This window comes from Limulus polyphemus, unplaced genomic scaffold, assembly GCF_000517525.1.
Source record: "Limulus polyphemus unplaced genomic scaffold, Limulus_polyphemus-2.1.2 Scaffold77, whole genome shotgun sequence".
In the NCBI taxonomy this organism is placed as follows: domain Eukaryota; kingdom Metazoa; phylum Arthropoda; class Merostomata; order Xiphosura; family Limulidae; genus Limulus; species Limulus polyphemus.
The window spans coordinates 146,535-173,692 of record NW_013665687.1 but is presented as its reverse complement, the minus strand read 5'-3'; the positions used below and the strand labels follow the sequence as shown (position 1 = coordinate 173,692).

General features: G+C 33.3%; 1 protein-coding gene across 3 annotated transcripts in view; it reads right to left on the bottom strand.

Annotated features, from left to right (window-relative positions):
- The window catches only part of LOC106466972 (synaptotagmin-12-like), a 204,140-nt gene that overhangs the window by 107,736 nt on the left and 69,246 nt on the right, over positions 1-27,158 (bottom strand). Inside the window, exon 2 of one of the 3 annotated variants that reach the window (XM_022395653.1) lies at positions 19,655-20,323. The exons of 1 other annotated variant lie outside the window; for it this stretch is intronic. In XM_022395653.1, coding sequence (XP_022251361.1) covers positions 19,655-19,720 — 66 coding nt within the window. In that variant the 5' untranslated portion in view covers positions 19,721-20,323. The remainder of the gene's footprint in view (positions 1-19,654; positions 20,324-27,158) is intronic. One more of the 3 variants, XM_022395657.1, reaches the window with a different exon arrangement.

Sequence of the window (27,158 nt, the reverse complement as noted above, 5' to 3'; positions counted from 1 at the left end):
ACACATGACTTGTATATATCGTATATATATATATATATATACATATATATTATTCATACCTTCGGTGTATAGGACGCAAGCAGTTTTTGACATCAAATTCTGGGGTAAAAAGTGCGTCTTATACACCGAAAAATACGGTATTGCAAGCAAAATACGTTTGTTATGTTATAAACTATCTGATGCTCAAAGTAGGAAAGATAACAGAGTACTGCAAGTAAAACGTTTTTAGTATTTCTTTAGCTGTTTGATTCGTAAACCTGTGCACATCATTATAACTATTAAAAGTAGAATTTCTTTGTGATGTTTATAATTGTCTGTTTTCTAGGCCTATTTCAGTTAATACAGTTTTGATAAGTAGATCTTCCTTAATATGTATTTAATGTTTTGGGATATAAAGATTATATCAGGCACAAACTATTGCTATCAGACTTATAGGTTTTAAATAAATAAAGTTATTTTTTAAAATATTTCGTTTCCCATTAAACATTCCTCTATAGGAGTAGCGAAGGTTCCTATGTTTTTGAAGACGCTGCCTTATGAAAAAAACACATACGCTGTATTAAAACAAAACACGTTAACCAGATAATTTGCTTTTTAAGACTTTAATTTTGTGCTCTTTCATTTTTTTTTTTTTGCCAAAACATGACCCCATTTCGAATGAAGTAGTACGATTTCCTTTAATTTTATAAAATCTTTAGAGGAGAGTTTGTTAGTAGGTAAAAAAAGAAAAAAAAGAATGTTTTAATTGTGAATGACATTAAGAAAGCAATAATAATAATAAAGACAAGAAATTCGGCAATTCGGCACGAAGGTACCCGCAGCTTATCATGAGATATTAGTATGAGGAATTAATATTCCAGATATAATTCATAGAAAATTAGCAGTTGTTATAAATATATGTAATTCGTAGGATACTATCAGTTGTTTCACACTGTCACAGAAAAATCAAATTTAAATAACGAACACTTTCAGCAAATATACACCTGGCTTACTTACACTGTATGTTTGTTTGTTTGTTTGTTGTTAAGCGCAACGCTACACAATGAATTATCTGTGCTCTGGCCACCGCGGGTTTTGAAACCCGACATGAATTTTTTAAGTGTTATAAGCCATCATACTTAGCGTTGATTTATCAGGGGCTACTCTGTAAGAGACATTATCGTAAATATTAAAAAGAACGGTCTGTAATGTGATAAGAATATATCCACTATTTCTTTCGTCTCTGGTTGCAGACGATTTTCAGCGAGCCTTCTTACCATAGGCAATACCCATCCGTATTAGTATAATGAATCAAACTCATTGCACATGAGCCTTCTTATCAAATGCAATTCCCATGCGTGTCAATCTAGTGACTCAAACTTGTACATCACCCATCTTACCAAAGGCAAAGCCCATGTGCGTCAATCTTGTGAGTCTAACTTATTGCACATGAACCTTCTTATCGAAGGCAATAACCATCTATGTCAGTTTAATGAGTCGAACTTACTGCGCATGAGCCTTTCTTATCGAAGGCAATGCCGTCCGTGTCAGTCTAGCAAGTCGAACTTATTGCACATCTGATAAGCAAAATGTTCAAGTACACGTTACAAGTTATTCCACTGTTGTAATCTCCCCAATATGTTCTATTACTGGTGACTAACGACATCAATAGTCATGGATCCATATCATGTGAACATTAAATTCTTCCAAGTTTTCCATTTTTTCAGGCAAAAATGAAAAGATGTAGCTTAAAATAATATTTTTTATTTGCTTGATACATCAAGTAGTTTTAAATTAATAATTATTACAATCGACAAACTCAAAGTTTATCATATAAACATAGTTTATTGACGAAAAACGTTTCGAGAAATACTGTTGCTAAATTTACTAAGGTATATAGGGTCTTTGAAATAGCATATTGCCAATTTTATTAATGTGTGATAGCTTATAAAGAGGATATTGTCAATTCCATTGGGTTATGATAACGTTTGAAAGGATACATTTCAAAACTCTTGTTGTATGGGGTCTTGAACTATTGAATAAAAACTACCAGTTGTTACATGTCGGAAAACAATGAATTCAAATGGACAGGCTTCAATTTTGAAAATAAACTGGATAGTTAATTCTTGAATAACATCAATTTTAGAAATTATATTTGTGAACACTGATTATATTGGTTCATACTTGATCATCAATAACATTTCTCTACGTATTTTTCCTCATTATTTGATTTTTTCTCTAGTCATTGAACTTCAACACAACTTCCTGACTACGACACCTACTACTATTCTATTTTAATAATTAGCGCGCACTAAATGCTAAAACTTTTTTTCCATATTTTGCTAGAGCATTTGATTTTTGTTTTGTTTTTGTTGTTGTAGAGCACAAATGTACACAATGGGCTGTCTGTGATCTGATCACTTCGGATATTGAAACCCAATTTTTAGCGTTGTAAGCCCGCTGACGTTCCAATGAACCATCGGGAAGTTTTTGCTAGAACGATTGTGTTTAATATTAGGTCGTCCAGTATTTAATGTCACTCTTTTGAGATGAAAAAAACCCGAACAACTTGTATATCAAAACCAAACACTTATCAAAAGTAATAGTTACCATGCTTATCGTATACTAAACTTTACACATTATATAGGCTACACTAACGTGACGTTTAGGCGGTTCATTTAACTATTATACGTGATGTACGTTTTTTGGTGGTTGGTTAATGAAAGTGTTTCAAAACGCGACATTAATTTCTTGACGACCAAAAATTTTCCCAGTTTAGAAATAAATTGCTATTTTTTCGAAATAACATTTTATTATATTCGATAAATTGCCACAGAGACGCGTAACGAGTTAATTGTATATGTGTACAAAAATGGCGTTTTGTTTTAAGCGCAAAGCTTCACAACGGGTTATGTGGGATGTGTCCTCCTGTACTGATCGTCAACGAGGGGAAAGGAAGGAACGTCTTATATATAAACAGCTTTTATTTGTGTGAAATTCTTTACGGGACAATTTTTTCTTCTTCCTGTTTAGAGAAATTGAATTTTTTTTTTATGTTTGTAGCACATTGATATCGCTGATTGTACAGTTAGGTCTGGTATTCTTTATATTGTGTTTTTTGTAAACAGTTATCGGCTGAAACCTTTTATCGTCTCAGTATGAAACTAGAAATACACCGGAAGTTTTGGTAACGAGTTTGTAACATAAATGTTGCTTTGATACCTTCACATTGATATCTAATATAGCAATCTTTTAAATTCTTCCAGATGTATATCTCCTAGTGGAAATAAATTACAAGTTATATCCGATGGAAATAGTATTTCAATGATAATTTTAAGCGACTAATGCTTTCCATATTTACATGAGAAATACATGCACATGAAGCATAGTTCCTGGTTAGAAGAAACTTCACGACGTATTTTATATTCATCATACCCATTCGTATTTTTCCTGCTTGAAAGGAAAAAAGAGTAGAAGATGTTTAGTTTAACAAATGACGTTTCTTACTGTCTTTGTTTAAGCTTCTGTCGCAAGTAAAAAGTCTGAGATAAAAATTAGCAAGATTGACAAAATATCGTTAAGATGTCGTTGAACTCCCGGGCATTTCCATGGATACGTCAATGCAAAGGTTCTATTGATTGCTTGTCTGAGGCTCGTGCCAAGCGCGTGATTGACGTTCTCAGATAAACCGACACGGACAAATGGCCGATAAGGTATCCGAAAACTTCAAGGCAGCTTTTGTAAGGCACACGTTCACAGGAGATGTGTTAGTTAAGCATGCCTGAAACTGGTTCAAAGGTAGATTGAGTGCAGACCTAAGGAAAAAGCGAAGATGCAACGTATCAGCTGAGAAATGTTAACGTAAGCTAAAAGCATTTTTATAGTCAGTCTGACTATAAACATGTCTGGAATCTCACTTTTCTTTTCAGGTGAGAGTTTTAAAAGCGAGATTTTGAAACACTTGCTCGCCTGAATATAAACTCAATATGCACGTGTCGTTCACGCGATAAAAATAATCTATAAAATATCTCACTAGCAAAAGTTAATTTAGAGGTTCCTTTTTTGCTTTTTATAATATTTTGACATTTTTTTCAATTTTCATTTTCAGATTTTTTTTTTTTTACTTTCCCTTCAAATTAAATTCGTGATGGGTTATCATACCATTGTTGACATTCGTATTAATTGGGCACTTAAGTAAAGATGAATGTTTCTTCTCACCTTGCTAACCCTAATTTTTTGTTATTAACCACAGTGAGAGGATCATTAGTTTATAAATACTTATTACTAAACATACACGAATACAGTTTGACCTGTGAGATGTTTGAGTTAAGGAATATCTGCTAATAATTTTTCCGTTTTAATTTCACTTATTAAACTTGCGAGTGTTCTGGAAAAATCTGTGGTCCTCTTTCTGAACATACCTTTCCATTGAACACATTTTATCATTTTTTTCCATCTACTTATGACACGTCGTGGCGATCAGGTGCTTATCATTTGTCTTCGTTAGTATCCTAAACGAACACCCAGGTCTAAATGATAATGGCGTTTTTGCTCTCCATTGATTCTTTTGATGATTTGGTATACGTCAACTACGATAGCATTGCTTGTAGTAGTCCTGACTTTATGTTGTGTGCATATCCTTTGATTGTTTTCAGATGTACCGTTGACGTATGGAAATATAGTTGTAAAACTGTCAGCACTTTTTCTATTACAAATTTTGGTCATTCTGAAACTAAGCAATTTATGTCACCCGTTCTTTACGGTGTTGATTTATAGTCAAGGAATTTATCAGTATAGGTGTTTTTTCTTTAAACTCTTGTGTTATGTGTCTCTGTAAACATTGCTTGTAAAAATGAAAACTTGTTATATTTTCTATTCGTATTGGAATCGTATTAGTAGCATTACGAATGTAATGTTATACCATCAAATTCGCGCCAAATAATGACTCGTAAGGTAGCTGTTTTGAGAAAGTAATATTTGAAATGTACCCTACAAAGGCTACTGAGTACGAGTGATGGGGAGTGAACCCATTAATAGGCCTTCTTGTTGTTGGTAGCATTTTTATCAAAACTGATCCATGTGCTTCGTGAGGTTATCATGGTTGTTTTCATGATACTTACAAATTGGACTGAATTCCTAGTATGTAAGAATTTTTGCCGATTAATAGTACTAATATATCTATATAATATCTAGTTAAAGATTGACACAGTGAACTTCTGCGGTTGTTTATGGGTAACTATGTTTCTAGAACTTAGGGAAACCAGGGATGTGTCATCATCGTGCTACGTACTGTTAGTCGTCTGACTCTTTCTGTTTAAAGCTCCTTTAATGGGTTAATGTTTATTTCTTGTTATTTGACGTTCGACTAGAGAATGGTACTTATTAAAATGTTATTCTTTGTCCATTATCACAATGGTATTGCCTTTTCTCTGCTGGTAGAATTTCTACTCTGTGCATTTTTCAAGTTTTCCTGGCCTGCTTTTTGTTTCTGTTAGGGTTGTACTGTAGTAAGGTTTAGTGTAGGCTACTAACCATAACGATTATTTTCATATAGCTTGTACCATCGCTTTGCTCCTCCGTCCTTACACTTATTCACATTTTCTTTCAGATTTATACTTCGATAAGTTGAATAAATACATACAAAAGTCTTGATAACTTATAGGTAGGAACTTTAAATAATGTGTTTTTCTTCCTAGAACTTGTAAAAAAAGAAAACTATCTGAAGCTTAAAGTTTGAATTTGACATTCGTCCTCTTGTGGGAGACTACATCTCCAGTCATGAGTGATTGAAGATGATGTTTGTAACATTTTTACATAGTATCACAGCACCAAATGTATGATATAATGACAACAAGCCAGTTTACAGCAATATCTGACCTATCAGGCGATGAGATAAAAAAAAAGTAGTGACAATACATTCCAGGACTACTTAATTGGAAAAATGGTGGAACTGAGTGTTTTTATACTAACTGTAAGCAATCTTATCAAAACAAGCCTCATTCAAACCAGCTTATTTACATGTATAGTTTCTGAACGATATCTTGACTACGAATGTGCATTTCAAAATTATTATTTTGCTTGTTTATTCATTATATCAAACAATTAAAACGTTTGTTTTTCTATTTTTTTTTACAATCAAACTATCAATTTTTGGTATTTTCAACCTGAATGGCAGTATATATGACGGATGGGTCAAACGGCCAGGTCAGAGAGCCCATGTTTTAGACATAGCCAACTTTAATTTAGAAGTGTTGACCAAAGCAAGAGCAACAAGTCAGCAGTGTCTGCCACCAAGCGTCTACTAGTAACCAAATAACATGATTTGACTGTCACAGTTATAACGTCTCCACAGTTTAAAGGCAAATGACATGTGGCAGTCAGAATGTTAGCTCTTCTGATCTGTATCTCAGAATGATAACTAGTAGACCACGCCCAGCACTACACATTCGGATGCAATTACTGCCAATGTATTTTTGCCATTCTTGGTTTCAGTTAGTATATTTTAAATCAGTTTGATAAAGTTAAGAAATAGACTCCAATTTAAGTTTACATTTAATTTAGTGAACCTAATCAAACATTTTTTGTGTGGTAAAAGACAACTTCGGAATAAAAAGGTTAAACCACAGAATAAGGTTGTGAATGAACTAATGGTGTTAAATTTAAAAAAAAATACATAACCAATGCATAACGAAAAATAAAAAGAAAGAAAAATGCAAATGTGAGTTAATTTTTTCGGAACTTAATAAATTTGCTAAAATCCGGGGTTCGATTCTCCGAGGCGTACAGAGCGCAGGTAGCTCAGTGTATAGCTTTGCGCTAAAATAAAAACAAACAAACAATAAACGTGCTTCTCTTTTTGTTTTATTTTTAAAAATAATATTTGTTAAAACTGTTTTTGTATTAAATATTCGACACAATATGGGTACCCCGAGGGGTCAGCGGTAACTTTACGAACGTACAATGCTAAAATCCGGGGTTCGGTTCCTCGCAGTGGACACAGTAGATAACCCATTGCAACTGTGCTCTAAAAACAAACATGCATAAAATTTTGGACCCCAGTGGCTCAGCGGTAAGTCTAAAGACAACACTAGAATCTGAGTTTCGATACCCGTGGTGGGCAGAGCACAGATATCCAATTGTGTTGCTTTGTGCTTAACTTCAAAAACAAACAGAGCAAAACAAAGTCTAAAGACTTATAACACTAAAAACTGGGCTTAGATACCCGTGGTGAGCACAGCACAGATAGCCCATTGTGTAGCTTTGTGCTTAACAAAAAAAAATAAAATAAATACAATTTTCAACATTGTAATTTAGCTTTTATTCGAGCTGTGTAATGAACCGACGTATAAGGAGATTTTCAATACAAACTATTATTGTCAAACTCAGATGAGTGATTGGTTAAAAATATCGTCAGCCACCACTAAACTAAACCTAAATTTCTGTCTGTACAAACTGTAGTTTCCAACAATAATTTTATTTTTATACACTAAAAGCCTCTGTGATGTAAATTTATTATTTTTATTTTTTTTTCAAAAGATCAGTTGGTAAATGAAGAAGACAAGAACAAAATTAATTATTAAAAATATTTTTTAAGAGGTAGATCGATCGATTAAAACACAGAAACTATTGCAGTAATAAAACTTATTAACTATGCACGTAAATGCTGTAATGAAAAGTCTGAAATGTTGATAATTTATTTAATCTAATATAAGAAATTATACCTCTATGAGAAGAATGACCTCAAAAAGGTGCCTCTATCTGACTATAATATTTCAATCTAAATACCATTTTCCCTCATATCTGCCCGACGTTATTTATTTTTTTTTTTGGCGGGACGCGATTTGGCCTTGTGGTAGAACTCTGGATTTCGCAGCTGGCAAGCCAGGTTCGATTCTATTCTATGTCACAAAATATTTCTCTTGCTTCAAACTGTGGGTGCATGATAAGAGTTCCAGAAAATACCTTATCGTGGTTATATCCTATTCGTGGAAACTTAGTATTGTTCAAACTTCTTGTACCACTAGGGACAGTTATATGTTTCAGAATTTTACGAAAACGCCACACAAATACTACTTGCTCATAGCCGTTCCTAATTTGAACAAATAGACTAAAGAGAAGGTAGCCATTCAACAGCATCCACCGATAATTCTTGGAATACTTTTGTTTGATCGAATAGAGGACATGACCATCACTCTTATAACGCACCCATGGCCATAAAGTACGTAATGCGAAGCACAATAACGGGTTGCGAACCAAGAACCATTGGGTTCATACATCTACCACGCTAACCATTAAGCCAAGCCAGATACTCTCCCCCCTCATCGCTGGGACAAAGCTTTATCTATTGTGTTAGTCAGTCTGTTTACAACACTAGTTATACATACATAGCATATTTTCAAAGGATGACGTAGTAAAGAGCTCAGTGAAAAATTCATTCCTTAGTAAGGAAAGATGAGTCATTAAAGTCAGTAAGTCTCAGATGCTCCATAAACTGAGAGAAGGAACAACTAATGGTTAGCCACAACATTTCCAGAATAAGTTACTCGATTATATAGATTTCACGACCCAGTAAGCAATAGGAATCTGTAATTTCAACAGTATCTATTGTTACTAAATTCTTTTCTGAGCTGTAAATTAACGTTCCCATCAAATATAAATTAAACGTTACTTGTTTGGATAATTAGAAATAAACGTATCATATTTTTTTCATATGATTTATTAATGAAGTACTTTTAAAATCATTTGTATGATTAACTTTGCACAATAGCCCCAACACTAATAATTAGAGGCTCTTAAAAACAACATCAAGTTTTAATCTTTCAGGACCTGTGAATTAACGTTTTTAAGTAATTATCAAATATTCTGATCAGAACGATGAATAGTGAAAATTTAATGTGAAGAGAATACGTCTTGAAAACAAAACACCTACGACCAATTTTTTTTTTGTATGTTAGGGACTAAAATTAAAATATATCTTTACATTTTAGCAGTACATCAAATCTCTAAGTATTCTACACTGAAACAAGACTTCCCGTTTAACTTATGAGTCACAATAAAGATAAGTTTATGATTAGCAATTTGTTATAATAAGTGTTAGAAGTAAAAGATGTAATTCTGTATTTATCGGAAAGATTAACGCACGTTTAAGTTCACATAACGACATATCATATATAAAGAGAAACACATGTGAAACTTTAATAGGCTACGAAGACATAACACTGCTCTTCAAGTATTGTATAATTAATTAGTCTGAACCTGAATTTATATAAACCAGAAAGGTAATTGAAAATTACGACTAGTGCCTTTCTAAGTTACACTTAGCTACCACTAGAGGTCTCGATATAGTTGTTGAAAAAAAGAAAGCCTATCATGACCACGGATCTTCTGTTCTAGTAAATCCTTTTTGTTTTTATCCTTATAATGAAAACAAGTCCACCTTTTCCATCTTATGGATTTACAAGATATTATTTCATCCTTTCGATAACCTTGACAACTATATACCTTACGTCAGTGTTTCTCAGTTTTGTTTTGTTTTTATTGTTTTGTTGTCATGTTTGCAAGTTTAGGATGAAAGGTGAATAGTCTTAAACATTTTTTTTTCTAAGAAAATAACATATAAGTCTGTACGTGTAAAACAAAAATTACACTTTATATAATGGTGGTACATTCTTAATCAAAGGTTTCAATAGTCACTGTAAACATTTTTTAAGTCTACATAATGGTGGTACATTCTTAATTAAAGGTTTCAATAGTCACTGTAAACATATTTTTAAGTCTATATAATGGTGGTACATTCTTAATCAAAGGTTTCAACAGTCGCTGTAAACATATTTTTAAGTCTATATAATGGTGGTACATTCTTAATCAAAGGTTTCAATAGTCACTGTAAAAAATTTTTTAAGTTGATATAATGGTGGTACATTCTTAATCAAAGGTTTCAATAGTCACTGTAAACGTATTTTTAAGTCTATTTTTACAATAGGATGAAATGTGAAACAACCAAAAAAGCATCAAATTCTCAATATCACAATTTGATTTATGTTTGTACGACTTTAAAAATTGCTTTTTGTCTTTGACCGTCTATCAATCTTTGGAACACATACAGAAGAAAATGTAGTAAAAAAGTTAAAGACGAGGCTATTTGTGTCTTACTCTTAATTTCATAATTGTTAATTCTGGCCTTTGAATATTATTTTGAAGTTATTAGCATACACCATCATACAACATATTATTACTATAATTTAAATCTTATCGTATACAAAGTTACACTTATACAGGTAAACATATATTTGAATTCCTTTCAATCTTACAAAACAAAAGGGCAATTTTTACATTTATTAATAGGAACAACACTATACTCGATGTAAATAATGTATTTTTTATATTTGTTCAACCTATTCAGTAAAGTGGATTCCACATAGCCTTAATTTGATATTGTTAACATTTAAACAAAGATGTCAATCTATATCCTTCAACAGAAGCGGCAAAAGTTATTAAATTCAATGCCGATAATATACAAATACCATTATATGTGGAATGGTGTTTTATGGACTTCTCCTGCTTTTTGTATGGCTTCAAGACAACGTTTCGTATTCCATGATGAATACATCATTAGATCTAACAAAGTCGAGTAAGGCGAGTTCTTGATACGCAATAGCAAGATTTTGATGTCACCAGTGCTGAAGCTCTCTTTCAGGGTCGCGTTACTGGTGCTGTCTTTCAAAAATTTGTTTTACACGACTTTCTCAAATCACATTAAAGACTCAATGTAGGGAAATGTTGTCTGAAACTCAAAGGGAAGAAAAAGTACATATGAAATTCAGTTCATATGTCGAACCCACAGTCTGAATATACTTATAAAGAAGTATCATAGTAATTCTTATAATGTTTGATTGCTTTCGGATTATGAGCTTTTATACATAGCATAAAAAACATTAAATTGGTGAAGAGTTAAAAAACTGAGAAAACACTACAGTGGCAGTAAAAAGTGTAATAAGCAGAAATAATTGCTTAATCACGTTTTTTAACTTATACTTGCATGTTAGTCTTAAATAGTGTTATATATCCTCACTAGATGTCGGGCTCTTCGTGAGTTTTTTTTTATTATCAATAAAACGTGAAACGCCGATATATATGAGATGCTCTACGTCGTGGTAAATGTTTTGAAACACATAGGAAGGGAGACATTGACCAATTTCGATAATACCAGTAAAGGTTAATAAGACTCAACTCCGACAACTGGTTTCCAGAACAAGGAAGTAATTTTCTCTTGGCCAGGTGGTTTGGGCGCTCGACTCACAATCTGAGGGTCGCGGGTACGAATCCCCGTCACAACAAACATGCTCGCCCTTTCAGCCGTGGGGGCGTTATAATGTGACGGTCAATCCCACTATTCGTTGGTAAAAAAGTAGCCCAAGAGTTGGCGGTGGGTGGTGATGACTAGTTGTCTTCCCTCTAGTCTTACACTGATAAATTAGGGACGGCTAGCGCAGATAACACTCGTGTAGCTTTGCGCGAAATTCAAAACAAACAAACAAACAATCCTTTTGAATCATTAATATAATTGCTCGAAGGAATAGATGTCTAAACTTTCGGATGTCAGAAAATAATTAAATAAAATATTGTTTTTTTTTGCTAATTACATTGAACTAACTTTTTGTACCAGGGAGAGAATTGTGTGTATTTAATTTTAACTAACCCATATTTCAAAGAAATAGATTATGCAAAAATGTAGCTTGTAAAATCTGACCAGCCTTGAGACCCACAGTAAGATCTTGAAGCTTTATATTATTCTAGATTCAATCTATGGGTGAAATCTCCTTAGTTTTGTCTCGATTTAAATCAACAAAATACTTCAATGGATTTAATCACTAAAAATATATATTGAAGTGAAGCAAGTATTTAATGAAGTAATATTTCGCAGATAGTTTCAGTAAAACATCTTAACTTTTATTTAGAAAACCATATAAAGATGTACTTTCGGCAAGAGACCAAGGTATATATATAAAAACAAAAAAGAACACACAAGATTAGCCCATCTCAGCTACTTAAAATATATTAGAGTAACGTCTTCCGAGAAAACCCATCAGGTTGGAAGACTGAAAACGACGTGAAGTACAGCAAGAGATTTAAAATTAATGACGCTTTGAATAATTTAGCTTTTAGTTAAATAAAACAGCATATGGAATAAAAAAGTTAGAAAGGCTTAGCAAAAGAGCATTAACTTCACTAAAAGCAGTGGCTTTCTGAAGAACAACCAAAACAAAGTTATATTACCTCTTCAAACAATGTTTTTCTTCTATCAGAATGTGTCTCAACTACAGTTTCCAATACAATACCGTATATCTAATTGCTTGTTTATTACGCATGTTGTTAGCAAATAAGTTTTTTTTATAACTTTGCAAGGAAATTACAGAAAGAATTGCACTGTTTTATCACCCGAATCTTTCAAAATAATATTCATTGCTGTATTCTACAGCATCTCTAGATTCAGTTCGTAATCTTAAATGAATCGGATAGCTTCGCATCTATCACATAATGAAACAAACAACATCGATTATATAATTAAACGTGTACATCTAAAGTCTTAGGTAAAACATGCTCCATTCTGTGATACGCGCTGATGTTGGAATAATAATTTATACATAATATCCACCCTTGTTCAAAGTACCTCCAAAAACAAAAATGTGCAAATACAGGAAGTAAAAACGCAATATCCATCCTAGAAATCAAATCATACTCGAGTTTGTTTTTTTATTTCATTTCGTTTGAATTGCTTCGAATTACATATCCAGTTTATGAAAAGAAGCATTTTTTTATCTCATTTCATTTGAATTACATATCCACATTGTGAAACGTAGCATTATAATATATTAAAATTCCTTATTAACATAAACTAAAAGCGGTAAATGGCTATAAAATAAATGTTATTCGAGTTCAGATTAGCTAAAATGTAGCTGAAGACTGCTATAATACAATGAAATCAAAAACAAAAATGAGTATTCTTGTTAAGCGCAAAGCTACACAATATGCTGTTTGTGCTCGGCCCGCCATGAATATCAAATCCCGATATTTAGTGTTGCAAGTCTGTAGACTGATCGCTGGAAACAATAAAAAGAAAAAGGAAAATAAATGGTAAGTCATAGACAAATGTTTAAAAGTTTGGTGATTTTAAACTTTAAAACGAAAAATATATATATTTTAACATCAAAAATGCTTGTTAAACATGTTTATTTTTGTTGCTAGATTCCCTGCTGTGTTGCTAAAATTCGCATGAAAAATATATAAAATTGTATTTATTTACTTTTTTACAAGACTATGTTAGACATAAATATTTTTGAACTACTGACAGCCAGTCACAAGCACCCTATCACCCACCATCCACGCGAAGGGATTAACTATCACTCTTATTACGCATTTAAAGTTTAAAATGCAGGAAATATTCTATGGTATCACATTGATTGGAGCCCATCTCGCCAGCTCTGAAATCCGGAGCTCCAACACGGGGCAATCCGAGCCCCTTGTTTTACAAATTTATGTATTCGTTTTGAATATACCATTCTCCCGTAGTACAAATACTCACAAAACATCTACATGCATTTCGAAATATTGAAATAAAAGGTTAGAAAGTTTGAGAAGTGACTTTTAATATTTTATAGATCGCAACAGAAAATAGAATGAGACGAATATAAGGATCATTGTACAATATGATCACTATATAGAATTTTAAAATTATACTTCGCACAATACCTATTGTAGAATTAGTTCTCTACTTTTATAGTAATATATTTTCGTAGGTACTTTATAATTAATCTAAAAATGAACGTTGATGCATACATTCATTATGATAATTATACTCGTGTTACGACATACAAATAACTTCAAATGGAACAATTTTTGCCAATAAAGTATAAACTGAAAAAAAATGGTATATAGATCAGAAAAGAGTTTGATTAACAAAAATACAGGTTAGGTTATAAGTAAGTATTAAAGTTAAATTTACAGCTAATATTATATTATTCTATTTTTAAAGACTGTTTAATTTTAATACAGGTAACGTTTAAGTTAGAAGTATGTACTTCCAGTACAACTAACATTTAGGTTCTTAGATAGAGGTATGAGATAAGTTAAAAGGCAGTGATTATCTGTATTTCCTTAATGACACAGAAAATTTGTTATAAATTCAGAGACAAAACAGCAAGTAATGCTTCGCTTATATCTCGTAGAAGAAAACATAGAGGTGATAAAGATTTGTTGTTTTAGTGGTAATTCAACTTTACAGCTCTGAACAACGAACACGTGCCAAGCGATTACATCAGGGCCAACAAAAATGTTTTTTTCTCTGCTTCTAGAAAAAAATGCAACTGTCTTTAAGTAATTTGACGATGCTGCTTCTTTAAATCCTGTTGATAATTATTGATCATCTCTAGTTTTCGAGTTATGATAGATTTCTTTAAAATATTCTTATATTTCGTGAAAATAACAACTTTTTCTTTAATAACTTTATTTATTCACTGAAATTTGAATTTAACAATGTATAATCTGCTTGCTTAGATAATATTATTTCATGTTCACAGTACGAGCAACAGAAACCGATGGTTTAGTGTTCACATTGTGCAAATGTACTGAGTAAATAACAAAAGAAGTAGACATCACTATAAATGAAACCTTCTATGTCGTGAGTCTGCCTGCAGTGTTCGAATAGATAGTATTTTGAGGTCTGAAATTAAAGTATTATCAGTAATTGATGGAAACCTAATAGATATGAAAATATATAAACTAAGCCTTCTATATAATCAGTTATTATAAAATATTCCAGCAACATTCTTCTACAAAATATCAAATCCCCAACAAGAAGTGTTAAAAACGCCCTCCTTTAACGTAACAAAACTTAGATTCAAGTCTCCCTGTAGCTCAGAGGATAGTCTGAAGGCTTATAATGCTAAATAACGGGCTTCGATACCCGTGGGTGGCAGAACATAAATAGTTCATTGTGTAGCCTTGTACTTAACAAGAAAACATTTTAGACAAAAACTCTAAAGAATTCATCTATCATTCTAAATTCAAGTGTTTTTAATGCATAGAATAAAAAGTTGTCTTGAAAAGAAAAATCACAGAAGTTTGTCATGTTCATAAGTCGAATAAACTTTGTTTGTCGAATAAAGTTTGTCATGTTCATAAGTCGAATAAACTTAAAGAAACCTCAGACGTAATCATCAACAGGCCTAAACGTTACGACATCCAGAAAAAAAACTGAAACTGACACCCATTCTTATCGAAAGAGAAAATTAGCCAGGTGGCATTACGAGTAAAATGACCAGGGTCCTCCTTCCTACAGAATTCCCTCACATGTCATCACAAAAGTCAAATAATCTCAATCTGCACAATGGTGCTGTGAATACCTTAGTACAGAGATCGCTTACTTCAAAACTACATAAGACATTTCAAACTAATTAATTAAAGGAAGTACCCTGTTACCTAAAACTTAAAAATTGCGTATTGTTGCACATTCAGAGTACAACATTTATGACTACGATGTTTTACATGGTTAACTTGGCATCATCAGGCACAACAACTATTAAAAATGGACACTAAAAGATGAAACACCATCAAATATGTAGATTGAGAAAAAAAGATTAATTTTTATTCGTTTTTTTTTTCCTACGCGCAAAGCTACGTGAAGGACATCTGTACTAGCCGCCCCTAGTTTTGAAGTGATAAACTAGAGGGAAAGCAGCTAGCAAACCCTACGCATTGCTAACTTTTGGACTACATTTGTCAGATTTGATCATCGCTTTTATAACGTATCCACGGTCATGAAATGTGAAGCGTGGATTTGTTTGGGGAGGGGGCTAAAGGGGGGCACAAACTATGGACCCTTAACTCCACAATCCGGCACCATACCACTGGACCAAATCATTAAGAGTTGTAGTAAAGTTGTGAATATGCTAATAAACCAACTTTTCATCACACTAGTGGTGTAAGTTCATACAACCGATTTTAAAAGGCTTAAATTAAAGAAATACATAACTACCCTTACAAGTGATTATAGCTATGCCGATTTTTAATAGTTTCAAAGAGTAACGGTGTGTTTATTGATATTCGTGTTCTTTAAAACAATGCACAAAAGAATATCTCTTTTCAGTATATTGAAATTAATCGCTAAAAATGTACAAAGCTAAACATCGGTTTACAGAGAGAGAGAGAAAACTTACGAAAGAAATACAACCGTGCAGAAAAAAAAAAAAGTTGGCGCTTGATGTATAAAAACCCTCTTACGTTTCGAGACGACTTTTAGGACATTGATGAATGGTTATTTCTAAGCGGAATCAGATGTTATTGTAACAAAGTAGCTTCAAATTGAGACGTCTAATACGATAAGACGACAGCTGCAAGTTGTCACTGGAAATCAATAGAAGACCTCTAGTCACATACATGCATGTGGCCTTTAGATGTAATTGGAAGGGTATGGAGGAAATTAGCATGATGGTATGACAGTACGACGACAGCCATACTTATTTGTATGGATGTTATATTTACAATATAATCGTCTGATCGAATGTATATTTACGCCATTTTAGTCACTTTTAGACTGTTTGGGTCCCTGGTTCGAATCCCCGTCACACCAAACATGCTCGCCCTTTTAGCCGTGGAGGCGGTATAATGGGACGGTCAATCCCACTATTCGTTGGTAAAAGAGTAGCCCAAGAGTTGGCGGTGGGTGGTGATGACTAGCTGCCTTCCCTCTAGTCTTACACTGATATATTAGGGACGGCTACCGCAGATAGCCCTCGTGTATTTTTACGTGAAATTCAAAACAAACTGATTGTAGTTAAGCACAAAGCTACACAAAGGGCTGTGCCCACAACGTGTATCGAAATCCGATTTCTAGCCTTATGAGTCCGTAAACATACCGCTGTGCTACTGGAGGGCGGTAGAGTCAGTCTACTCAGTATTGAAGAGCCTACTGGAAAATAAAAGCTTGACAAGATTCTACAGGATTTTATTCCAGATAATCTCACTTACTGTGCTGTTTGTTTAGAGTTGAGTTCTCATAAAAAGAGAAGAAGAAAAAAAGATGCCAAACAACTTTATGTCAAAGGTTCTGGAAACTATGTTTTGCAAAAATTTTGATTTATTGAGAGTAAACAAATTTTGTCTTTTTGTACAGCTCTGAATTTGATTGTTTTTTTTTCTGAATGAATTGCGCATTCTATCCAATTGATTGGTGTATCTAAACAGATTGATTATAAGCGTACAGTTTTGTAAAGTTAATTTATAAGTTAGGTCTATATAAAACTGAAATTATGTAGATGGGTAAAAAAATAACTATCAATTAAATTTTTCTCCTTCCCACATATTTTGGTAAAGAAACTTTATATTGTAGTGGAAGAAAATCGATTTTATTCAATCAACAGTTTACTTACCTCAAATCAAACTTCTGATTACTCTAAAGTAAAAACCTGTCTAGCATTATTCTAATTGATTTAGCTATCAAAATAGCAAATATCATAAAAAGCAGCAAATACAGAAATCTAACAACTAATTAAGCCTATTATTAATTTATAAAATTATTACAAGCTTTTCTACTGTAACAAAAACGCTTTAACTCTAAGACGTTGCATAAAATATTAATATATAGCATTATATAGTAACATAGTTTTTTTTTATAAAGTTCTTGAAAAACGCAAATCAATTACTAAAGCAATATCTCCGACCTATAAGAGCGTTTGAAATTCGAATAACTTAGAAACTTTCGTTATTTTTGGTTCGATTTCTGAATAATTCCTTATAGCATTTTGATACAAGAAAAAAGTTTTGAAAGAAATCTACTTGTTCTCCATTGAGGTTTTCCCAATTAGTTGACAGTGTAGTTCTTCCCAGGTTTCAGTTTTTATGTTTTCCTCTTATAACTGAGGTATCAAATGGGGATCATGGGTGATATTTGCATTTTCTTGCTACTCTACTAACAAATCGAATATTTACTTTGAAATGTTCTGAATTGATATTATTTCGTTTGTTTGTCTGTTTCGTTGGTTATCTGTACTGTGCCCACCACGGGTATCGAAACCCGGTTTCTAGCATTATAAGGCCGATAATATTTTGTAATAAAACAACGAAATCTTTTACGTTATCAGTGATTGATTTTATTAAGCAAATTGGGTTTTTAAGCCTTAGAATATTATTTTGTCATGCTTTTAAATACCGAAACACAAGCCCCCAGTGGCACAGCGGTATGTCTGCGGACTTACAACGCTAGAAACTAGGTTTCGATACCCATGGTGGGCAGAGCACAGATAGCCCATTGTAGTTTCGGTTTGTTTGTAGTCATGCACAAAGCTACCATGTTTATGTAAATAATGTAGGCCTAGTTTTATGAAACTTATTACCATAAGCTATGCAGAATTTATCTTTTCTGTGTGTTACGGAGAAGGGCTCTACGGTATGAATTTAGCCACACCTTACCAAGTGCATTGAAAATTTTGAGTATAATGTTTTATAAAATTGAGATTAATAGAGTACGTGTACATTACTTCAGGAACAAGAATTAGAACTTTGAATTTTTCGATATTATAGGGTTATGGTGATAGACTGTTCTAGTAAACAATGAGACGAGTGAAAAGTCTTAAATTACAAAAATGTTGACTTTGAAAGTAGTACCTTATCTTAGCAATCTCCAGCGAGGAGAGACAAGAAAAATGGTAAACTAAAAATAATCAAACATGTTTCTAGAAATAGCTGAGTTTATAATTGAAGTATCATTATCAAGCAAATACAAAGGTACTCTTTAAAAACAAGGAAATGTTTAATGGTTGATTAATAAATCTTAAACTAGGCTGTCATAAATCTTTAACTTAAAACAAAGAAAGAGAAGAATAGAAACTAAAACTTCAAACATATTATTTTTTAAGGTTTAAGCTTGTGAGTTTTTCAACTCGTTATTAATAGGAAGTTGTTCTAAACAACAAGAAGCTTTTCTACAAAAATCCTATTTTGAACTTATTGTATGTTGAACTTATATATGTATATATATATGTGCTTTTTAATAATTCGATTCGTTGTAATTAAATAACACACGAAAACTTGTCCTATGCTTAAAGAGTAGGAAGAGAATATCAGAGGATTGGTTAACCCTCAAACAGCCGATTTGTTTACATACCGTTCACTGTCGATGGTGCCTACATATTACATCACATTGAATAATTTTATATTTTTGCAGCACTCACCGTATATAACTGAACAAAACTACGGGTTAAATCACTCATCTTCTATGTAAAATACGTAGGGGCTGTCCCCCCAATGGGATAGCGATAAGTTGGCGGAGTTACAACACTGAAATCCGAGATTCGATTCCCCGCGCTGGACATAGCAGACAGCCTAATGTGGCTTTTCTCTAAAAGAAACGAACGATCATACAAACATAAGGGGCTTCAGCAATAATTAGTGCGATCAATTACAATATTGATGATATTTTTGGTTAGTTTTTTGAGTGACTCATAAGTTATTAGGGACCCTAGCTGCTACCAGCAAAATTATTGACTCGCAATAAGTAGTTAATAAACATGGGTATAAAAATGTGTGGAGGTCCTCCATCGGCAATTCTAGGGTTAACCAAATACCTTAGGTATGAACAGAATTTCATCTTTATTGTCAAGTCCGACTGTTTTAAACTTACCTTCATTATTGCTTCCTTCCATACAGTTATAATACCATCTTTAGATTGACTTTTTGTTGTCATCATGATGTCGTTTCAATTTCCTAAATAGGAATAGCACGCTATAATTTTGTCTATTTATTTATAGCATAAAAAAAATCTCTCAAAAGTTTGAACACATTTTTACTGTTTTATCAGCTTGGTGGGGAACCAGTACTCTACCTGTCAATGATGCATGCAAGGCTTAAGAAAGCCATGCAAGAGGTTGTTGATTTACAAACTGAAGCTTATCCAACTAAAATCTCTCACGCTTTGACCACCGCCGAACTGAGATAAATCTATTCAGCTAATAAGTTGGACTAAAATGTTAGTGAAAAGCAGATTTAATGCATTCAGAGCTATCATATCACATGTCGAAGCTCTCCACTTGTCTTGAAGTAAAGCCTGCTAAGTCCGTTTCTGGCTCTACGCATCCACCGACACGAAAGTTGCGCCTGTCCCTGTTTTAAGCTTAACCAGACAATGAAGGCAACAGAAGAGTGTTGCGCCCTAGATAGTTGAATCAAGTTGTAGCACTGAACTTCCGATCCTGTCAGTCTTGCTAAGTCATCTTACAGTGGACGTACAAATGGAAAGTCTGCCATAAGGAATAACACACAGTCAACACTGTCATTTGAGGTTAAACAAACCCTATAAAAAAGAAGAGAAAATTACAGTTGTTCATCAAGAAGGAAGACATTAAGATTGGAATGATTAAAAAAAAAGAAAGTCCATTCAGTAGAAAAGGATGTCCCTAAATTGTACGTCTATATACATAGCTGGTGCTGCCGCTTACACTACCAGTATCATGCTTCGAGAATACTCACTTATTCGGAAAGCAGATGCGCTCTAAACCTCTGACGTTTGTGTACTTATCTCGTGCAGCTACACTGATGGCTATTTATCAGTCAACTTTAATTAGAAAGGGATAGAGAACAGCAAGTACCATAACATTCCTCGACTACAACCTTGTATACAGAGATCTAACAGTGCCTATAGTAAGTGTAAATATCTTTCTTAGATAATAAAACTGTAAAGTGTGCATAATTTTAAAATTTGTTCGTATTTATCAAACTCAGAGAAGTATTTGTAAATTGAATGTTTTAGCGCTTATTTTCGGTAACTGTTATTGAAAAAAAAAGTACAAAAGGTTAGATAGAATGCACAACTAATACTACAGATTCTAAAGACTAAAAAAATGAAAAGAATATTAGATATCCATTAAGAATCGTGACTAAAAATAGGATATTATCAAGTATTAGAAATAAATACATAGGAATACAGCAGCAAGAACGAAAATTGCCTGGTTGATACGATTGGTTTAGAATCGTTACAGAGCAGTTGAACATCATTTTTTGTGCTAGTATATACACATATATATATATTTACATAGTGAAGACAGCACAAGCAGATATACAGAAATTCAAAGACGAAATAAACCCTAATAAGATTAGAATTACGAAGTTTGTTATACAGTGAAAATATTAAAAGTAAATAACCCATAATACGCTATCTACAGTGATCGTAGATGTACTTGGTCCTTGAGTTACGTACATTTCCTTTTGGTTGATTTATCCAAGTAGACGATATGTAACAAACAATGCTAGCTTTTTTTAGTTCCTGTGTATTACATTAATCAATAACGGAAGTGAATTCAATTTTAAGTTATGAATAACATAATAATAAAAATAGAATTATCCTTAACTTAGACACGACTCTAGCTTTTGCTTCAAAAAATGGTTCATGTTTTCACCCACCATGATTTTATCTTATTTTAACCAAAGTTATTAGGTTCTTTATTTTTACTTCAATCACATAATATCATGAGAAGTGTTTTAACTTGCACTTTTTCACGAACTTCACATCTAGGAAGAGAAAAAGAACTTTTCATTATAACATTGTTTTAGAATTGATGAAAAAATAATGATTATTATTCAATCCTCAATGAGTCAATGGTAAGTTTACAAACTTACAACTCTAAAATTCAGTGTTCGATTCCCCGCGGTGGACAGAGCTCAGATTGCATATTTCGTAACTTTACGCTAAAACAAATACATCAAACAATTCATATTACATACTCTGATAAAGGTTTTAGAGCAAGTGGTCATGAAAGAAGATTTCTTCAGGGATCAAAAAATCTATAAAAGCTTAATATATCGATATATTTCTTTGATTATTATATACGACAACAACAACAAAAGAACAAACAATGAAACATTTATTTCCTCAATATTTCTCCTTACGGCTTCATTGGAAGCCTATCGTTAAAAACACTAAGACAATAGAAATATTCGTCTATAACTGTCAGTATAATTTTGATAGATTTTTCTTAGATTATTATGCAGTTACTGAGCTTAGAAGATAACATAAATTATTATTTAACACTGTAGTATATTGGGGGGCCCTGAATGATTATATTATCATTTAAAATAGTTTTCTCAGATTAACAATAATCAATTTTTATAACACTTTTTGTTACCTGGATACTTGAACTGAATCTCTATGAACTTGGCAACATAATTTTTTGTTGTTGTTTAATCGCTTCATGCATGATTAAATAAAAATGAGTGTACTTTTTTAGTTGAATATTTGTTATTATAACTAGTAGTGCGTTCAGTAGTTGGAGCCATAGAGCGCCGTAAAGCAAGAACAGTTTAAAATAAAAACATATATGTATATAAACTATTACGTCTTTAAGCAAAAAGTGCAAAGTTAAGCTATGCGAATAATGTTCCAAGGTAATTTAAGTTGGACGATGTTTCGGATCACCCGTTTTATTGCTAAATGAGCTTTGTAATAGGGTCTCTAAAACAGCTATCATCCCTGTAAAACGGTATTTTCCTATCTACAAGAAAGTATTGCGAATAAAGCTGTCCAACTACTTAAGCACAAGTAAAACAATTCATCTTGAAATTCGACGAATGACTTCTTCTAGTTGTACAGAGCACGGATAAAATGTACATGCAACTGATATTAGTTCCTTCACTGTGTTAATCTATTCCTGCTACGACTAACACATCTGTGTTATTAGGTGTAGCATATGTTAAAGAAAAAATGTATTGGCAATTAAAAACTGGTATTAAAGTCTCTCGAGAAAACTATTAGTTCCTTCACTGTGTTAATCTATTCCTGCTACGACTAACACATCTGTGCTGCATAACCATCCCTGCTACACAAGAGTTATCTGCGCATAGTCATACCTGATTTTGAACTGACAAACTAGAGGGAAGATATCTCGGTAACTGTGCGCACCAAAAACCCTTGGACGACTCTTGTCTGACCGATAGGTGAGATTTGACCCTCACTTTTAATAACGCATCCACGGCCACAAAGTGTGGAACGAGTTTTCCCGCCAATAGCCCGCGAATCGTAAATCTTCAGATTCAGATTTAGACACGTCCAGTAAGTGCCAACATTAAGTTATCCCTCTACCAATAAGTACACAAACAACTTTTTGAAATCCTAACTGTATCAATTACACTAATAAGAAAAATAATAATAGAGTTTTCTCGAGAAACTTTAATACCAGTTTTTAATTGCCAATACATTTTTTCTTTAACATATGCTACACCTAATAACCGCGCATAGTCATCCCTTTTATAAGGAGGGCTATTTTGTGAATATCTACACAAGGACTATCTGCACATAACCATCTTTGTTGCACAACAGTTATCCGCGCATAGTCATCCCTTTTATAACGAGGGTTATCTTTGCATAACCATCCCTGCTACACAACAGTTATCCGCGCATAGTCATCCCTTTTATAACGAGGGCTATTTCTGCATAACCATCCCTGCTACACAACAGTTTTAATTCCGAGCTGTAGCTCTTCAAGGTTAAAAATAGCGCCTTTGTGGATACAAGATTTTTCAAAATTAATTATATACTAAATTAAGCATTTGGTTTTTGGTATTTTCAACCTGAGTGGCACCTTATACAACACACGGGCTAAACGATCAGGTTAAAGACTAAAGCCGCAGCATAGCCGTCCCTAGTTTTGAAGTGTTGGCCAGAGGGGGGGGGGAGCAACCAGACAGCAACACACCGTGTGTTAAATGGCTAATCTTATTAACTGAATAGCAGATTGATTGTCACCTTTATAACGTGTCCACAACTGAAAGTGAAGAGCGTGTTCAGCGACATATCACGGGTTCGAAATGTGGAGCTATTCGCATCCCGACAATCTAACCATAAGGCCACGCCCGGATCATTAAATTGAGCATCTGATTATCAATAACTTCTCATCAAAGCAAGTAAACTATATCGATCAGAATAAAAATCATTTCGTAAATAATTTTACTACTTTTATACACAGGAGTATGTAATGTCATACAACAAGGACTTATAACGTACTGATTCAACAGATGAACACCATCTTCTTATCGAAATTTGCAACCGATTGTGTCGAATTTTAGGTTTATCAGTGGGATACCACACAATATTTCCTCGCACTTTGTGTTATGGATTTGTTATAAGTGTGACAGTATATCCCTTAGTATGGATGATGGGTGGGAGATTGTTGCTGACTGGCTGCCATTCCTCTGGTCATTAGTTCCAAAATAGGGAATGCGATAGATAGTCTTACATAACAGCTTTTCCATAAATACAAACACTCTTCGTTAAGAACGGAATTTGTGAATTTAAATTAGCATTTTGTTTCAGGAATCGCTTAATTATCACTACCACAAAAGATACATTAAGCATGAAAGTTACTACCTAATAAATAAAGCTAGATTCAAGTTTCTCAGGCTCGATGTTTACTCGCCATCACCGAAGTTCGTAGCTCTACCACGGGCCAACTCGCGTCCCCTAACGAAGAGAGATGCACCTTGCGAAAACTGTATTCTTTCTATACTAGTTTTTTGTTCCAAAATAAGTTGCCATCTTTGTAAAGGTAGGTTACTAGGGTTTGTGATTTTATCTTGCAGTTTAAGCTAGAGGAGACGAGTTCAACGTTTCAAACTGACATTAATTTACTGAATTCTCTTCACTTCGGAGTGACATGGAGGAGGATATGTTAGGGAATGTATCTGTTTTTTGTTTTTTTTGTGAGTTTCAAGCACGGGATAACATGTCAGCGTTCAGAGAAATCCAAGTAGCGTGATAACACTTATATTATTACACACTAGTAACATGTCTACACTTCTACAACACATACAAATAGCATGTTTACTCTTATACAACACGCGTGTTGTAGAATTGTAAGCAGGATATTTGTTCATATTATTTGTAGGTGTTGTATAAGTGTCAACATACTATTTGTGCGTGTTGTATAAGTGTAAGCATGCTATTTGTATTTACATTTATACAATACGTACAAATATCACGCTTATATTTGTACAGCACGTAAAAATCACACGCTTCCACTTAAACAAATACGTAGTCAGAATTTAACCGCCTAAAGATAAAACTCCCAGTTATTGTATAATTAATAAAAAATCTGTATTATTAACATGTGGTAGAATTAAAGCAGTGTTTTAGTAGAAGCACACGTTCAAAACAACCAAAATGTGAAACTAATCAGTATAAGAGCAAGGTGACATTAAACGAGAACAGGGTTGCTGTAATCACTGCATTACACAGAACTATATATACATTCAGAGGGCTGATTAGTGATAGCAACGTTATTTTCCTGATGTACTGCAAAATTGAAAATCATGAACAGAGCATTTGCTCACGTGTGCGTGCTCGCGCTCTGTGCACTTTCTCCTCAGAAACGAATTTGTGCGGTAATACAAACTCAAATAAAAATAAGTGCTATTTCCGCTTCTTTGCCTTTTCGCAGACAACGACAATGGCTTGAAAGACCACGACGAGGAAAATAAAGTAAAACCCTAGTAAGTTTGCCATAGCAACTAAACCGATTGGTAGAAGTTCAAATGTTTTCAAAGTTCGAAAAACAAAAAGGCTGAAAAACACTTATATTTTTTATGAGTAAAAAAAAAGTAACACTCAAATAAATATTTATAGGCAGCTTTGAAAGGAAAACTTCTGAAAATAATGTATAACTTTTAGGAAAATACTAGTTAAAAGTATTGGTGAAAAACTAAATTAATTATAAGGTGTCCTGTTTTACACAAGATAAATTAAAAGTTTTCTTACATATGCACAAAAAACTATAAAATAGGAGATTGGGTCACGAATGGCTTAGTGGTTAGGGTCTTTTTGCCACAAAACGCTCTCCGCGCTTGGAGGCCATTGTTGCGTTATAAGAATGATGATTAAATTGCTATTCGATTAGAGTAGCCCAAAAGTTGGCGGTGAATGCTGTTGCCTAGCTACCTTATCTCTAGTCTATCAATTCGAGATTATGGGCGGTCAGGCAGATAGTTCTTTGTATAGCTTTCCGCTGACTTACGAAACAAACAAAGAGAGGTTTAATTACAATTCATTCGTGATTTTATAAGATTCATTATTTTGAGGAGCATTACCTAAACAAGTATTTATTATCAATATATTTTTAAACTTATGAACAACTTTATACATCAAAGAATAGTCAAGAAATGATTAATTAAAAACTTAGATAGTTCTTGATTTTAAGAAAATGGTGGTTATCCCTCGCACAATTTAGTATACACGTGACTAGTCAACATTTATTTAATGTGAAACCGTCATGAAAACAATTCGACAACATGGTCGCTACACATTCTGATTTGTTATTGTTGTTGTTTTAACGCAAAGTTACATAATGGGTTATCTGCATTCTTTTCATCGCAGGAAATTAAACTCTAGATTTTAGCGTTATAAGTCTATGAACTTACCTTTGACCCACCAGGAAACCAGTCTAAGCCCAATAATGTGGAAGTTCACTTAAAGAGATAAGATTCTTGCTACCATGTGTATTACGATATCATTAATGAGGTGGTTAAAAGTGTCTAGATTTTAGCGTTATAAGTCTGTGAACTTACCTTTGACCCACCAGGAAACCAGCCTAAGCCCAATAATGTGGAAGTTCACTTAAAGGGATAAGATTCTTCCTACCATGTGTATTACGTATATGTCCTTAATGAGGTGGTTAAAAGTGTCTCGTGAACATGGTCTATTTCTACATATACAACATTAAACGAGACTTCACGAGAGTTAAGACTGGTGAATTTGTGAACAGAGTATAGTCTCCTTGTACTCATTAAATACTCATTTTAGGAAATCACAATCTTCAAAAACTCAATATAAGAAGGATAGGGGAACGTCATACAATTGTAAGACTACATTAAAAAAAAACGTTTTACATACAAGTATTGACAATCTAGCCCCCCCCCCCCCAGTAGCACAGCGGTATGTCTGCGGACTTACATCGCTAGAAACCGGGTTTCGATACTCGTGGAGGGCAGAGCACAGATAGCCCATTGTGTAACAAACAAAATTGACAATCAAACAACGACATCTGAAAATATTACATTTCAGATGGAAAGCATTGTTTGTAACAATCTGTACCACTTTAAGGAATCCGGTGAGTAAGTTGTTTTTATGCTTTTGCGTATACATT